Source organism: Megachile rotundata, chromosome 8 (assembly GCF_050947335.1).
Source record: "Megachile rotundata isolate GNS110a chromosome 8, iyMegRotu1, whole genome shotgun sequence".
Lineage (NCBI taxonomy): Eukaryota > Metazoa > Arthropoda > Insecta > Hymenoptera > Megachilidae > Megachile > Megachile rotundata.
The window spans coordinates 17,131,984-17,149,979 of record NC_134990.1 but is presented as its reverse complement, the minus strand read 5'-3'; the positions used below and the strand labels follow the sequence as shown (position 1 = coordinate 17,149,979).

The window sequence follows — 17,996 nt, the reverse complement described above, 5'->3', positions numbered from 1 at the left end:
TTGTACTATTTTACCAAGTAAACGTTGCTCGATCGATCGATAAATATTAATTTAATATTAGATTTTAAAGCGTCTGGAATGCCCCTGTATCCGGCTTTCGAGGGTTAAAGCAGAGCGAGCCTCGCACAAAGTGGCTGTTGTGCTTCTTTTTTCTCGTCGGTCGTTTGGAGACCAATGAGAGGATCACTGTGCACTTCCTTCACACCCGGTAGACCCGGATAGGGGAGTATAAAGACATCCGCCTCTGTGGCCGAGCCGAGAAAACCGTGGCCCTTCTTCAAAATAATTTGAATAATTACTGGGCTGACTTTTTCATCGGGGATGCTAAACAGCTGTTGTCTACGCTTCTCTTCTCGTAGTTATCGCGAGACGAGAGACAATACAGGGTCTCTCCGTCCTTAATTTCCTTAAAAGACCTTTCGGGCATCTTCGTCCCTGTAGCCTCGAGATTAGAATGACAATGCGAATTCATTTTTATCGAACGACCCGACTCGACGCGGACGAACCGATGTCGAAAATTAAATGTTTGGAGCGAACTGTTTTATTTCGGACGAGAATTGTTATTACCGTTATCGAAGATTATAGAATATGAAATTGTTCGGTTAATCGCGGTACACGTTTGGAATTTGGGATCAAGGGAGTTCTAATATCCAAGGACACGTCTCTCCCGTGTCCTGTAGAGCACGTACGACTTCTATTAACGACAGGACACCCCTCCCTCCGTGGGCTTTTGGCAAAACACACGGTGGGGCTGACTGGAAGCAGCGCCGAGTAATAATTCGTCGGCCGAATTAGCGCCATAAGTTTGCCGCCGCGACAGCCACGGGGATAATATTAATCTACTTTGAATTTATACACCGTGCGGTCTTCCACCACGTAACTTCCTTTGTATTAAGTCTTCCCGTTGCTGCTTTCCGCTCTCTTTCGCTCGAATGTTTTACTCGGCTTTCCTGTAAACTGACTCCGAACTCGTAACAGCTTCATCAGCTTCAGCTTCGTCTTTTTTCTTTCGATTATTTCGATGTTATATTCATTCTGTATAATTTGTTCATGGAAATCTGCGTTTGGATTGTGTGAAGGAGCACCGAAGATTTAAATCCTTTGCTATGATAGTAAAAACAATTGCATACTACTTGTAACGATGAATATTATTTGAGCAGCTATGTATTAATCGATACGGTTAGTGTAATTTTCAAAGGAATGTATACTAGGAATAGCAGTGAGTTTATATTCTCCGCGGTTCGTATTAAGACGCGGTCAGAGGAAGGGGTAAGATTCACCCCTTGGAGAGATAAATAACTCAAGACAGCCTGGGAATAACTTAAGACACGCATTCTTGATGAAAAGCGTACAACTACAGGGAAATTGTGGAGTATCACTACTCTGTAACACTTGATCATTTCTGAACAAAAACAAGAAATGTTGGAACGGCACTCTGGATCGAATAATCGATGCAGATATTTGTATCCTCGAAACGAAGTAAAAAATACATTTAAGAACCCTACGAACACGATTCGCTGAAATAATAGCGTTGGGAAATAACAAAATTTCTCGAGAAAATCGTTTACCAAGGGTTGAAACACCGCTTAAGCGCCATTCGACGCCTCGGCTGCATTATGCACCGGAGTGCACTTCGCGTTGCACCATTTACAAGTTGCATCCCCGCGTCAAAGAAAAAAGAATTTATGTTAAAAGCCGAGCACCGCGAGTCTTCGTTCCACCGCCGAGAATTAAGACATTCTGTGGCTAATAATTTTCATCCTCGGCCAGGAAATATTTTGACCGTTCATCGGTGTTCAATTTTTCCTTCTTCGTCCACGAGCTACCGTACACTCTTCGAATTTAATTCTTTAGCGCGATCACTCGATAGATCTATCTTCGTTTTATCGATTACAGATTTCAAAGCGCGAAAGTTAGATCGAATAGAAAATGTATCGATGTTCGAAAGTATCGGAGGATTTTCCAGTGGACAATAGGTGTCAGTCGAGAGCAACTGGGTGCCCGAAGGTGTGTTTCTCGAAAGGCAACTCTACAATTATGAGCCATACCACGTCGGGGCGAGCCTCGTAACGAACTCACTATATTGCCGAGCATTTCAAAACTGGCCTCTCGTAGACGCTGTTTACCTGGCCCCTCTTACCTCGTCGTTCCTCCGTTCTCATCATCGGGGCTGGGACGGGCCCGCTGTTAGGCTCGAGAATAATGTTTCGGAGATGAAAGAAAGAAAGGAGGAAAGAAACTTCGGGGAATTCGCGGTGCACCGTGCATTCCTGATGTTGGTGACCTCGATCTTGTAGCTTCTGGGATGTTCCTTGTTGCTTTCTTAGAAAGAGCTACCCTCTGGATACGTTTACAACTTGTTGCTTCATCATTTTTCAACATTTCGTGCGTTTGACGAAACTGGGAACGTTCAACCATAATTTCTTAACCTATCTAACTATTATTATTCGATGATTAACATGTGGAACGTTCTACGACTCGTCTGTTCGGAGATTCGGGGAATCATCTACTGATCCTTGAAGTAGAAGATGACTCGTCGAACGATTTTCTTCTGACTCAAAACTTTTGTTCCTTGTATTCAGAGAATCGAGAAGTGTTTTATTTTGTTTGGAGAAGCAGAAGGTTATCTCTCGATAACTCACTGAGATTTTTTACTCCGGTTAGAAGTTCGAAGACTCATCTGCGAGGGCATGTACCTAATGTTTCTTTTAGTTTTGGTCACTGACTGTGTTTGGTCTAACGCGCGGATGAATCTGTGGGATTCGTTCTCTGGAAAATAAATCATATTGCAGAAGATGCGACGGCTAGCAGGAAACAGCGACCAGATGTGACTACACGGGACATGTGTGTCCAGACCATCGGATGACACTTGCTATATTTAGTTCTGTGGGAAAAAGGGGTTCCAGAAGCATAATTACACCTACGCGAAACTCAGTCGTTACTTTTTTCTCGTCGAATCAGGCTCCGTATATTTTGAAATCCAAATTTTCTTTAATCACTTTCATTCAATCCTTAGCTTCAGTTTGACATATCGTGGGTATTAATTTGCGATACCTTGTGAAATAGTTTCATACTTTTTGTTCCTCTAAAGCTTAATAAAATCGAAGCGATGAGTGTCGCGCAGCTCGAAAAGCAAATAAATGATTCGTTTTGCAAACGTTTGGTACGTAGGACAGTTTCCTGGACAAAATGAACGAATCGTGATCCACGTGGCTCGTGTTCCATGTGGAACACTTTGGGATCCCACGTGTGATCCACGAAGACGCGTGGGAAGACGCTCGTACGAACGTCGGCAGCTGTTCACACGTGTCCTTTATGTGCATCACTAAAATCCATCGTCGCTTTTCGTCCCTTCTTCCCCCTTTCACGAAAGTGCTTTCAAAGTATAATAAATTTGAAGATTTCGGTTCATATCGTGCATAGAAACAGTTACTCGTATCCGAATCAGTCTTCGTTTACTCGAAAAACAAGTTCGTGTAAACTAAGAACGTTTAAAATAATAACAGGTCGGATGAATATGTATGAATAAGGGTGTTTATTTGATTTCAGATCGATACGCCAATTGAAAACGAGGCAGACGTGACGGCGGACGCGAACAACCCCGAATCTAGTTGCCCGGAAAAGGGTTTCAAGGGTGAGTGAAAATTATATATTTCTCAATGTGTTTCCTCCGTCATATTATTTTCTTTAATTACCTAATTTGCAATTTGCTGACTTTCTCAAATGCTACGAGATCGATGTACGAAAGTTTCCAACGAAGGCAATCGTACAGATAGGGTTAAATAAGCGATTTCTGGAGGGCAAAGATCTTTCGCGATTCGATCGTGAAAGAATAGCAGCCATTGAAACGGAAGACAGGCTTCCCCTTTCGAGGTCCGGAAGTCGTGAAATCAAGTAGCTGGCAGGATGGTTCGAATTAAGTTGAACGCGTTCAGACGTTCGCGCCGATCTCCGACGAAACCAATCCACTTAACTCCCAAACCCTCGTCGACGGTCCAAACCAACCCCCCACCCCTTTTCTTCGAGGAAAGGTCGTCGAGGTTTTGTTCTCGAACAAAAATCTGACAAATATGCCTCGATTTACCGAAGAATGGAGGCAAAGTACGACCACCCTCTTTCTCTCTGCTGCTTCGAGGAGATTCTCCTTCTACGACCCCTACCCCGGTGTCCTTTACCGTGGTTGAAGAGGGTGGCAAGCAAAGGGTGACTCTTAAATTACTTAGACCGAACAAAACGTAACAAATGACGGTGAATCGGGCCACTTATGCGATATTGGCCCATCACTGGCACCCACGTATATTGATACGTCGCATTAGGACTGCCAGACACCCCCTTCGACCACTTCCTCCTTACTCTGATTTCTTCTTTTCGAACTTCTCATCCCTTCCGTTTGTTGCTGTTATTGTACCCATCCTTTGTTTCGTTATTTTATCACAGACGATTCTGATCTTAGATTCTCGAACGAGTCAGGTTTGTTACGCAAAATAACACATTGTCAAATTTAGATCTTTTTTCTTCGAATAAAAGTATTTTCCGCGAACGCTTCTGGATGTTCCCCAGGGGTCGGAAAGCTTTCGTCCCTATTCCTGCCACAGTCTTCTCTCTTTCCGGACTCTTGGCTTTCGGTTATTAATGGTTTTCGCGAACTCGGTTCATTAAGGAGCTCACGAAACTCCGCGGCGCATTCATGAGAAACAGCCCACCCCTTCCGCGAGGCCAACATGTCAGAAACGGTGGTTGTACCCAAAATTAGCAACGTTTATTACTTTCCAATTGCCTCCGAAGCTGTCAAATCCAGTTTACGGTGTATTTCGACATTTCCGAAGGAGAGCAACAAATTTGTAGATAATCGTTCGGACTGGGGAAACCCTTTGGAAGAGAAGCCGTATTAATTTCTTCCTCTTTGGAGAAATAAAAGGTTCTTTTTGTTAACCGTTAGAATTACACGCGCTATTATCGCGAAAAAGCACGGTACAGATAAGAAGCAGGATCCGCGGCGCGAGCAATCTACTGCTCGCGGAAAGCGAGAGATGAAGACATTATCTTGATCGTTGGCCGCGTGCTTAAGCGTCGCAAGAACGCAAAGAAGACGCGGGAATAAGGAGAGGAGGATAGTAGAGGATGCACCTGTTCGCAGAGACATGAAACACGAGACATGACCCGAGTGCATAGAAAATCCAAAACATTTTTTGCGAGATAAATATATTAAAATATGGGAGTCCTTCAGCGGTTTCTTTTTTCAGTAATTTTATTTCAACTTGTTACGCTACCTTTCCTTACTTTACGTTTTCTTGTTATATTTTTCCTTCCCTCCCCGAGTCTTGGAGTCGTTCTAGGACAAAGGAGATAATGCAATAATAAGTATAAGTTAGGTAGAAAAGAGGTGTTCCTCTCCGTGGTCGGTGGAGCGAGTGTTCCTCGCAATCTTTCGTTGCCGGCTGATTATTATGTCGTTTCAAACGGGCCTCGAGCATTTTCACGAGCTATCCAATGGCTTCGTTGCGTTTTCTCGCTGATACTTCTCTGGTTGAACGGAGATTTCTGATCCTTTCATTTTAAAGTTAGACTGTCGATTTTTTAACGTTATACTTTCGACTTCAAGAAACAAAATCATCGTATCAGTACACCAGTAGTACGCTTATAAGTTGATAACTTATTTTATCGCGATTAATCGAATCGCGGATAAGATGAAGGTCAAGCTGGGAAACGGAAATGTAGAAACGAGAAACGATCCTAGCGAAATTGATGGGAACGTCTTATCCTGAGGGCTCTCATCCCCATTTTCCCTTCGCGCTTTTGTCTCCGGTCTCGTCTTAGCTGACTATGACAAATAATTGCCGAAGCTTAACATAAGCCAGAGGCGGTATACTTAGCTAATAGCAAAAAACTGGGGAGGGAGAAAATAGAAGAAACTTTTACGCCTGTACGTTCAAACTTCCTTTCTCACTCTGCATGACGTCCAGTCAAAAAAGTATTTTGATAGTGTACCGAAACTCAAATCCATTTTTTGGTACATCATTCTCTTTTTCTCTTTTTGTATTTCACCAACTATTAATTACTTCTTAGAGTTGAATAGAAAAAAGAATGCTTATCACATTCGATAGAAGAAACTTGTATTGCTCGGATTTTTAAAAAATGAGCTACAGCGATTGTTTTGCGGGAATCCGTGGCCTCGCGGACAAAACAGTCTCTGATCGAGCTTTTTTCCCCTTCGACACTCGGCGAGCATCGCGAGAAAGGATTTCGCGGTCGAGGAACAAAAGAACAGTCCGACGAAAGAATGGAGTCCTGGTCATTTCCTGTTTCTCGGCCGGAAAAACATTTCGGAAAAGTCAGTGAACCGCGAATCGCGTTTCATTCGATTCCATGGATGCCACCGCTTTGATTCACACAAACGCACACGGGATTATTCTGAAAGTTAGCTTCTTTGCCGAAAGAAGGTCTCTTCTTAGAGGAGAGAAAAGTTACGATAACGAAACTATTGTCTCTTTTTTTTGCCACGAACGTCACGCGTAAATGCGACGAAAGGAACGATCAAAAATATATTAATTTTCTGTTTAAATTTATTTTAGAACTACTGCATCAGTTTTCTTATTCTCCATATCCTGCTGTAATCGTTTCACTGACACTATGCTTGCAGAAAAGTGCACAGCCAGAAATTTCCTTTCCTAGTTTCCTGCTCCTGTCGCTCATCGTCGCTAATTAACCGTACGTTTAATTGTTCCAGGAACGGAATTGGTACCGAGCTGATCTGCCTCAGCAACGATCAGGGGATAGACAAATTGCATTATTGGCGAGACGTTTCAATAACAATAGTCGATTTAACATAAAATATTTTTGTACACGAGTTATCATATATTATATGATATATAGATATAGTCTGTACGATAATGTATACAGATATACAATTAACGAAATGCTAATCGCGCGTTCGTCTTCGAGGAAATATCCGAGGGAAAATATCGAGAATTAATTGTTTTCATATTGTTACTATTATTATTAATATCAAGTACTACTATTATTAATATTTCACGCACAGATTAGGGTAAACGATAAAAAAAAGAGAGAAACGAAAACGAAAGGCACTGCGAGCGAAATGCGGTGCATAATAAATCCAAAGACGATTCGATATCGCTTTTTGTAATCATCGATCGATCGATTAGTGTTCCATATTCTGTTCTCTAACGAGAATCAAGTAATAATGTAATGGTGAAAGTGTTTGGCGAGATGGTTGCGAAAATGATCAAGGAATGTGATTTGTTTTTCTTCTTTTCCTTGTTTAGAATGATAGAAACGTGTATTGTTGTTAGATCTATTAGAGACGCGAATCTTTTTACCCACGAATCATAATATCGTAGACAAACTTTTGGAAATCAAAATCAAAAGATGCCTTATCGCAGTAGTAGATAAACGACGAATCGCACCTTTGATATCGATAATTATAACGATAATTACTCGTGATACTGGGTCGAAATATCTCCCTTTGCATCCTTTAACGAGACACTGTTTGATTTCGGAAATTATGATTGCGTGAAGTTCGTGCGAGATCTCAGCGCCTCTTGAATTGTAAACAAAAATATGTAACTTCGATCATTTCCACGAACCATCCTGAATTTTTTAAGTTTTTAGTAGCCAAGTAAAACATTTGTACATACTTTTTTATGTTCCGAAATGCCGAGAGAATTATAATTGTAAAACAATTTTCAGAATGATTTTTCTCCAGTTGGGAATTAAATAACCCTCGAATAGAGGAGACGGTTGTTTGTCGATCAAATCGGTAATTTAAAGCTTCGTTTTAATTGGCAATCATCTGTTAAATTTAAAGCGAGCTTCCCAAATAATTTTGTCGCTTACGATATAGAGCAACATAAGTTTCCCTAGAGAAAAATGAGACGAATGTTGGATAAGGAATCGTTTTCTCCAGAGGATCCTATCGAGCTCGGTCGTGTACGAAAGTCACGATTGCCTCGACTCTGCTATTCGAGGATTAATACGTACGCTGTATTTTTAACGCCTGTATACATTGTGACAAAAAAGGGTGCTTTCGCGTACTTTAATTATCGCCTCCATCTAACGTTTTTCCGTCTCAATTTCCGGATATAGTTAACTGCAACTACGTGTCGCTATCGTTGCGTAGATAATGGTTATTAGGTGTGTTCGAACGATCTAGGAATCATATAGGAATAATTTACTGTTCGTCGTAGAAAGTAAGAAAATAAACAGGACACGACAGTGCTGATCGTGCATACGAATATTCCTTCGTCTTACTTTCGATCAATATATTCCCTGATCAAACGAAATCGGTGTTCCAATACTCGTTATGCGTTTCTTTTAATTTTATAATAAAAATACTGCTTTATTTACGGCAAAAAGTATACGGTTTCTTTCTAGGCTTTTTCAGATGTGGACCGAGAGCAAGGATTTTACAGTGACCCTCGGGATTGTTTATGAAGCACAGGTGTTTCAACAAATAGCCGCGAAGGAACGGTGGTGCGTTCCGTCAAGATTAGAACTCGCATGCGGGTCCTTCGTAATACGAATTAGGGAAAAAGCTTGATTGCCGTGGCATTTGTAAGGATTAGAAAGAAAATAAGTAAAAAAAGGAAGGGACTTAGCCCAGGAAATCTGGCGCACCCTAATAATCCATCGCAGCTTCTCTGAATTTCCTGTTTCCCTCCATTTTTTCTCCCTTCTACGTTTTTCAAATTCTTCACGATTTTATACCAGTGTTACGAGGGAACAATCGCTGTTTGGATATCAAAATAGGGTAGATGTTAATTAATTAAATCTATCCGGCATGGCAAGGATTTACAAGGAAGTTTAATTACCCAGTGGCAAGTTTAATGTAGTTAGACCCATTGAACTGCCGGCAAGATTGTTTCACAAAAGTAAATGAGGCAATGATGACTCGAGAATTTGGGACCACCTAGAAACCAGACGAACTCTTCCAGCCTTGCCCGAAAACTTCTCGGCAACTAATTAACGTGCAACCATTCAAACACACACACGATACCGTCTTTTACACCTTCTTTCCCTTTCGATCTAAAAAGCTCCAAAAATTCTTTCTCGCGATTAAAGCAAACTTTTAAATCGATCGTAAATCATTTGTTTCTGATCAAAGATCGCACCAATCGTCGATAGGACTCCGATCTCCGGCGCAGAAAAACAGACTTCAATTCAACAAGGTTCAACAAAAAAGTTTCACGCTCAGGAAAGAAAACAGCGGCGAGTGAAAGACAAGACTCGCGAGAGGAGGGTGTCTAAAGAAAGGGGTGTCTGCCAAACAAGTGTTGACCGTTTCCTGGACCCTCGTTGTACCTCCTCGTGATCCTCGTAGCCAAGGTCATTCGTTGTCGATCGTTGGTAAGAATTCAGAAGGAAAATCCAGGACGTAGCAGGAATTTCCACGAGGATTTCGAGACACGGTTGAACGATTTTGCGATATGATTTTAGTCAGGGACAAAACTATCGCGACGCGACAGACAACGGGGAGAGAAACTGGCGAGTCAAACGCAAAGCTGAGATGACAAATGAAAGGAAGGAGATGTTTGCGTGGGTGGTGGGAAGAGTGTTTCATTTGTAGCACGGACGTATCGCGAATCTCTCCGTTCCTCTCGGGGGTGTCTTTGTTACTCACCCTCTTTTCTATTAGGAAGATTCCCTGGCGTGTCTTTGAACGCTGCACACGATCCGAGACAGCGTATCGAGTATCATTTCTAATATAACTAAACGGTGGAATTAATATTTGGTAAAGTTTCTCTTTGAAAATTTTTAAGGAAATTTCTTTAAAAGCTATAAATTATTTTTGAAGTATCATCGACGTAAGTAAAGCGTGTCGAATTTTGGAATTTTCTATATTGTATATAAAATTTAAGAAGGATCTTAACATGCTTCATCACCGATGTTATCGTAAAAGGAGGAGGCTGTAATGGGAGAACGATGGAGTGTTCAAAGGTCTCGATTCTCGAGTGGTTGGGTATAAACGGTGCCGACTCCGATCAGGCAGGAACATGTTAATTAGCGGTAATTAAAGCGTGCTCCATTATCCACGGTGGATCGGTAGCTTTTGCATTTGCTCGTTGGACGTGGCTTACCCGTTACCTGGAATTCCTTCGTTTCTCGAGCCACACGATGGCATAATTAATTTCTGTTCTCGCGAATAATTAACGGGGGAAAATGCAGGTAATTACGCAACCGAGCTCCTAAACCGTGCTCCTTCGTCACGAATCGTCCGGAGAATCGAAGCGGAGTAAATTCGCGAAAATGAAATTCATCTCGTAAAGATGAATCGAATAAGAAAAGCAAGATAGCTGGTGCAGCGGCAACGTGTATTAAAATAAAGAAGAAAAACGAAGGGCAGGTTAAACTTATAAAACGAGACACCGTCGTTAACCAGGAGGAAAGGTAACGCAACAATAAGAAAATCATACATAGCCGTGTCTCTTTTGCGGGCCCAGAACGGCTGCCATATTTCTTCCATTCCACGAATCCTGTGGACGTTGATAACCGATCGATTAATTCGAGCTGAGACCACGTCCGTCGCCTCTCGATTCTCGATCGTTTCTTCCTTTTCTTCTTCTTTTTGTTTTTTCATTTCGATCTCCTGCGTGTTCGGGGCCTCCTCCTTAAGTCAGATCGCAGCAAGATGGCCGCGGGCCCCGGTAAATAAGCGACTGTCATCTGACGCCAGCAAAAACCGGATACACCGCGCCAGACTGGTCTCTCCGTTCTTCCTCTTTTCTTCTTCCTTCTTGTCCTTTCTCTTGCTCTCTCCCCTCACTTTTATTCCCTTTCGTTTCGTGTTCATTCTTCCCTCCCTCTATCCCTGCTACCGACTCCTTCTACGCTTTCTTCTTCTCTCTCTTCGTCTGTTCCTCATTTTTGTCCACCTTTGGTCGTGCTTTTCTTTCGCTCTTATTCGTCGCCCTCCGTCGCCCTCCACCGCCTCGTGTTGCCGTCGCGACGCGCCGGGGATTAATTACAAAAAATCCGCGGCGACGCGAATCGGAAACGTCGTTCCACGAAGCTGCACGGCCGGAAAGAGACGACGCAAACGATATCGGCTCTGGGACCCGGCGAACTTTTTCGCCACCCCGTCAAGAGATGGCCCAATAAACGATCGAAGGGGACAGCTGGGGTTGCCGACAGCTGTTCCCTGCTACCTTCTCTCGCTCCACGGATTCCCTAATTCTGCCTCCCGACCCGCTGCTAGCTCCTTTCCTCTCGTTTTACTCGGAAACGTCGCGAAATTTTAAACCAGCAAATTTTTAAGCAAGTCGCATAGTACAAAAATCCTTCGAAAACTGCACGGTGCTTCGATAACGTTCGTACGAAATTCAGTTCGCATAAATTCGGCACAGACCGTGAAAGATTGTTCGCCAGAAAGTCGTGAATCCTGTTTCCCGCAGGAGGGCACGAAACCCGAGATACTTTAGGATCCTTTATTTTTCGGCAATTTCGAGACAAATGGTCGGATGTCTTGACGGGCCATTATAATGACATTAGCAAAGCTTCTACATGCTGCTCGGGACAAGCAGGCAGCACTCGGTCTCGGTCGGACTTCATTCATTTTTGCTTCGACTCGAAATGTCCCACCACCATCAACGATCTTTCTCCAAATGTTTTAAACGCTCGCGATAATTTCGTCTACAACTTTTGCGACAATTACTGTCGCGTGTAATTTTGCCGAAAAATCGCGTGATTTAATCGGACCTGCTAATAATTCTTATCGGTGGGATTTTCGTGTCTCCGAGGGTTAACCAAAAGTCGAGGGTAGCGAAAGAGAAAGAATAGAAAGAGGAGTCTCTCCCTTGGTTTTTCGTGTCGGCGGCTGGGTTCTTGACAGTGGAATTGGGAGGAATTAAAAACGAAGTGAAATAAAGCAAAAGGCAGAGCGAGCAGGAGACGTGGTTTGCCCGGGTGCTTTGTGATGTTCCCAGAGACCGCTCCCTCCCACTTGTTTCACCCTTCTCCTCGCCACTTCTCACTCTCTCTCTTTTTTCCTCTCTTTCCAACCACCGCGTGGGTCCACCTTCGTTTCTACGGACGTTCATGCAGCGAGGAACTAATTCGAGTCGAGTGCTAGCGGAGTTGGCTGCCGGACAAAAACTAATCACCCTCGTGCTCGTTCCTCCTCTTTAACGTCAATTACCATTTCTAATTTCACCTATCGTGAATTAATAGTCGATTCTCGACAGCGAGAGAATGCCCTTAGAGCGAGCACGGGAGTAAAGATAGACGGTCTCAGCTTCGAATCCTTTTGTGATTCCTGATTTTACGAAGGGGTCCTCCGTATCAATATGTAAGCCGATTCTAGGACCTTTTGCTTCTTGCTTTTTTAATATATCGTTGATCGACAGTCGTCCCGTCGGTGGACCCCGTGGCACGCGACGAAAAACTTTCGTCCTCTTTGGACCGTCTTTCTGGCGCGTCTATCCAGCCCGTTCTTTTTCTTTCGACTTGTTTTTATTAAGACTCTTGTTTTTTTAATCGTTCGACTTCGTTAGACGAGTGCGCAATTATAATGTATTATAACGCGTTAAATAGAAACTAATTTCCCTCGCTAAACTGGGTAAGTGTACTTCAATTAAATTAATTGATAACGTTGGCTATTAGCCATTATGCATCGTTTCAACTACACGCGAGCGTGGTCAGATGGTGACGGATGGGTTCGTAAAACGGTGTTCGATCGAGAAATTGAGTTGGAAGGTGAGGGAGAAGGAGGTTGTTGAAGAGGGCCAGTATTAACGATAATTAGACAATTAATTCCTCGTCCCCGGGCCAATGGAGGAGATCGCTGTCGACCGACGACCGAGACAGAGCCGACTATAAATTCACCAATTATCACTCTAACGCGTAATTGGGCCGATCTTCTGCTTGAAACTTTGTGGGAAAGCAGTCGACCGCGACATTGGCGCCAATTTACTGATTGCATTAACAGGCTAATTGCTGTTGCCTGGATGATCGTTGCTTCATGATCCAAATCATCGATCCAAGATCCTAGTCATCGTTTCCTATTCGTCCGATTTCTCCTCTGTCAGTTGTAAAGCTGACAAGAAGCAGATCATGCTCGAATGTTTGAAAATTTTAAATAAAAAGATGAACAAATAATAGTTACGAGTCCTGCGAAGATCGAGATATCGAGGACCACCGTTCGTTGGAACGCGAATCCTTTTTCAGGACTTTCCAGGAACCCTTTTGCTATCGCCGAAACGTTCCTCTTCGGAATGCCGTGGATCTTTAAAGATCCTCGAACCCCTGCTAGACCAACAGATCGATACATTCCTTCGTTGCTCCTGATTATCCTCGAATTCCATCGAGTTAATTCCCGATTGCCTCCATCGAGCGCGAATTCGATTATCAAATGTTCCTCGGTAAAAATATCTAGCCTGCTTATTTAAGAACATGTGTTCTTATCATTCTTTTGCCGGCAAATACAATTAGTCGTCGCGTCATAATTGCCAGGAAAAGTAATTAGTCGCTAGAAAGACGGTATTAACGAGAAGGTGGCTCGTTCGTTGTCCACGGATTAATGGAAGCTTTTAAAAAGAGAATGGAAAATCAGACGGTCGTTTGGAGAAACAAGGAAATTATCCTGTTCCCTGATCCCGAGGGTAAGTCGCTCTTAACTCACTCGATAGAAGATTACTTTCGCGCCGAGCACCGATACAATTTGCATGAGAATCTTCTCTTTCGCTTCCGCGGCTAACGCTACAATTATAACCGAAGAACGAATCTAGTCTAAAGATGTAGATAAAGATCTAAGGATCTGGAAGGATAAAGATGAACTTGAATAAATGAAATATCTTTCAGCTAATTTCTCCGACAAAATTTCTATATCATTCGAAACGAAACAGAACGAAAACGAAGCAGCCGAAGAATCCAACGAGCAAATGCCTGGACGATCGTAAACCGTTCTACGTAACCCAGAAGCTGTCTACTGGCGCGGAGGCTGGGACAAAACAAAAGACAGAGACATCAAGGGAAGGTAAGAAAAAAAATGCAGCCCGTGAAGGAAGAGAGAAAAGAGAAAAGACGAAATCGTTTCGGTAGCGGAGCGAACAGTAGCAGTATCCTTTCAACCCGAGGGAATCAACCACAAACCTCCCTCCGCCATAAGCAACCCTCTTTTCCCCTCTTTTCGAGCCTCTTCTTAAATTCATTCACGGCTGTAAAAGCTCTCGCACGGCTACTTTACGAGTGTGAATAGACTCCCGTCCAATTATGCGGCTTAATTTAAATGGGATAATTGCGTCCGAGGGAGTTCGGCATATTATGTCTTGCATGGATATTTCTCCGTGTTTGTGTACGCGAGATTCTACACCCGTGATAGATGCGTACTTGTGTCGGGGGTGTGTTGCTGCGGGACGATCGACAAATGTACGGGTAATTAGATTCTTTCGAGGAAATATTCATTTGTGTTTAAATGGAACGCGTTTATTCTGCGTCGCGTGTACGTCGAGTTACGAAAGTGCCACTTTATATCATTTTAAAGTTTAAAAATTCACAAATATATTCACAATGACTTTGTTATTGAATGTAGAAACTTTTCAGGTTACTCGTCCTCCTTGAAGCATCCTGTACTCGAAGAAAACGTATAAAATATTGTATATTCGTATTGGAAAGCCTTAGCGTTAAAAATAGAAACTACAGGTTCAAATCTTGCATCTACGACCAGAAGAAACGAGCTGACGGTAGCGTTGAAATTTCATACTTGTTTTATAGTTTTCCCCGGGTGAACTGACGTTTACGAGTGAATCTGAAAGGTGTTTCAATAGAAAGGTGTCAGTAACACTTAACGGTAGCAGTCGATGCACGAGCCGCAGATCTAAAGTTGGCCATTGGTTTTTTTCGCTTTTAGCTTCGCTCGAAGCGTAGGAGGCATCTCTTCTCCTTTTTTGTCCTCGAAACCCAAGGTTGTGGACGTTAGAAATCGAATTTTCACGCTGACGATGAAGGAATTCGATCATCCTTCCTCGAAAGGAAAGCTACAGTCGTACGGTACAATTTCTAGAGTATTTCAAAATGTTAACTTATGGATTTGTATTCTTCGTTCTTAAAGAAAACTTTTCGTGGAGCGGAAGATATTAGAGGAAAGAACGATCATTCTATCTGGTGACGTTAATTCCGCGTGCAGCGACGAAGGGGGAAATTAAGCATAGTCATATTCGCAATTAGAACGAGGCCTAAGTTCGCTAGTTTACGGATTGTGCCGTGTAATCTCGCGTTGCCCTTCTTCCTGTCCCTTCGTTCTTGGTCCAGGGATTCCCCTTTTCCAATGACTCGCGATTTTTCTCCTCCTCGAGGCGATCGTTAATCGAGTTATCACTGTTATCGTGCATTCTTCGAATAATTCAGGTAAAATGTACCCTCCATTACCCTTGCTTCTCATGAATTCGCTGTTCTTAACACAAAAGGTCCAAAGAGTTAAACATCTTACAAATACTCTAGATGGATGTAGAAAAATTATTAATCACAAGAAGATGAATCGAATTATTCTTTACGAGCAGTTAGAAAGCAAAGTTTATGTAGAAAATTATTAGAATGCAAGAGTTTCAAACTTCCGCCAAAAGAAACCTGTAACTTCTTTCGAAAAACAAATAAATAATTTAACTGATGTTTTGCGAAGGCTTATTGTCTTCGCGATATACAAAAGAGAACAAATTATCCGATTCCTACGTGAAACTCAACTTTGTCGACCAGAGTACCGCGAGATATAACAATGTAATTTTTTGCGATTTCTAGAAACTTTCTAGAATAGCGTAGCATTTAAAAGTGGATATCGAACAAACGAATCAAAGATTTATCGATCGATCCGTGATATTCTCTGTCGGACACCGTGAACGGTAGCTATTCTTCTCGACCCTGAGTCCATTGACTTCTATCGTCTTTCCGGCCTCCAGGAAAGCCGACGACTTTGAACTCTACGCGCCAGGAAAATTCCATTTCCCTCTATGGAAAATCTACTCGTCGAATCGTTGTGCTGTAATTAGCACCGATGTATATGGCAGTAAGGAAGGGTGCAAGGAAACTGGAGATCGCCGTAACGATAGTCAAACAGTTTTCTTAGTCAACGAACCTTTTCAACTTCTATTTTCTGTATACTAGTTGGTTAACCCTTTGCAGCTGGAAATTCAATCGCCATATCCCTAGATCCCCCGACTATTTTTTATAATTCAATTTTACCAGAATGTTTCGAATTTCTAAACTTTAGACTATTCGATATACGACGCTGTTTCATATAAACGATTGAATGGCTAATTTTAATGGGAACAGTTTGGAAGATGTCCAGCAGTGAAACAAATTTGACGTTGAAATTAAGCGGAGACACTTAACGAGCATTCGCACGCTTGAAGGGAGACGAAATGAGCTGAAAACGGTCCGAAATAAAATTAGGATGCCGCACGCGGTTCCGAGCGGTTGTCTCCAGGTAGACATTGACTTTGCCCTCGCGCATTCCTCGTCCTTTTGCGGCAACTGGAATTGGAACTAAAATTCTGAAAGGAATCGCGTCGAGACAGGCTTTTAAGTAATCCCAAACGAGAGAAGTATTCTAAAGAAGGTGGAGAGGGTGGAAAAAACATTGGATGCGTTTTAGGCAGAGATGACCACAGATGCTTCGGTGGCTCGTCTTTTGCCTTCGCAACTATGTTACTTCGAGCACAAAACCATCGATCAAACGCGAGAAAGAAGTCGCTCTGATACGATCGTGTCTGTTGATGTAATTTTGAGGAATCCTCGGTGACCCGCTACGTGTTCGCTGACTTATTCGATGAAATGTTCGCGAAAGATCAAGATTCGGATAAATGTATCGAAATGAACTACCAAATATGAAATAACAATAATTATATCGCTGCGTGTTGCGAATTAAATACGATCGAATAATGAATTCGACGACAGCGTAATTCGTAACGTCCACAAAACTAATTTCTGGATCGAAGGTTTTTAATGGCGATACTCGATTCTCGATCGTCTACTTTTCGCGGCAATCACGTATCTCCATTAACCAGTCAATTAGCCATCAGAATTCAAAACAGCATCCATGTGGCAGTCCTCTTCATATCCAGGCATTCGAAGGCTGTGACAAAAACGGCCTCTCCAGAGCGTCCGCTCCAAAATGTGCGCCAAAAACTCGCGAACCGGACCTGCCTCTCCCCCTTCAACCCCCTATACCCACACCCAACCCCTTTTGAAACATTCAAGCTCCTTCAGAAACGATGAAACCCTGGAAGCAGAAGCGTGTCAGGAAAAAAGGACGAGAACAAGCGGGATTCAGTAACCCTGCGAAGTTCGAGAGGGGCAAGAGGAGAGGGTACAGGGTACAGGAAGACGGCGATGGCGGCTATCGAGGGCTGGAGGGAGCTGCAAGTCAACCCTCGGGCGGGGTTGTTCCTCGGAACGGTGCTCTATCTGGCCTCTGGAGACCCAAAGCAGACTCCTGTCTGCCTCCTTTTCGTGCCTTTCCTCTTTTGTCCACCTTCGTAGCCGCTTCCTCGGCTCGCTTTCCACCTCCTGGAGGGGATCAGCATTTTTTCAGACTTGCGCCTGCGATGGGTGGAAACCAGGCTGCTCCGTTCTCGACCAATCCAGACGAAACTGTCGGTTACGCCTCTGAGTGCGCCGACCGAGGCTGCCTTCCTCATCGACCTCTTCGCGGTCGGTCCTCTCTAGTCGCTTCTCTCCTTCTCTATCCTTTCAACCCTTTTATTCTGCCTCTCTCTTCTATCGTGGCTGTCCTCGTTCCTACTACTCGCTCGTGGGAGACTGCTCGTTCCTCCTCCGTGCCTGCTTTCCCCTCTCGCTCCGGCTTTACCACCGGTGCTGTTCCTTCCTTCTCCTTCTTCGGGTTCTTCGCTAGCTACCGTCGAGACGTTGTATATCGTTGAATATCGCTAGCGCTTTCCTTTTTTTCTCTTTGATAGACACGCGCTTTGCGTCTTTCTTCTATTTTCGTGATTCCTCTTCTTCTCGATCGAGATTATAGTAAATATACTATC

General features: G+C 43.2%; 1 protein-coding gene and 1 long non-coding RNA gene across 6 annotated transcripts in view; one reads left to right on the top strand and one right to left on the bottom strand.

Moving 5' to 3' along the window:
• The window catches only part of LOC100881964 (ubiquitin carboxyl-terminal hydrolase 48), a 43,458-nt gene extending 35,204 nt beyond the window's left edge, over window positions 1-8,254 (top strand). For all 4 annotated transcript variants that reach the window (XM_003702830.3, XM_012283978.2, XM_076534263.1 and 1 more), the window contains 2 exons: window positions 3,550-3,634; window positions 6,728-8,254. In XM_003702830.3, coding sequence (XP_003702878.1) covers window positions 3,550-3,634; window positions 6,728-6,750 — 108 coding nt within the window. In that variant the 3' untranslated portion in view covers window positions 6,751-8,254. The remainder of the gene's footprint in view (window positions 1-3,549; window positions 3,635-6,727) is intronic.
• LOC143264967 (uncharacterized) overlaps window positions 1-17,996 on the bottom strand; it is a 54,550-nt gene that overhangs the window by 30,190 nt on the left and 6,364 nt on the right. The window lies entirely within an intron of this gene.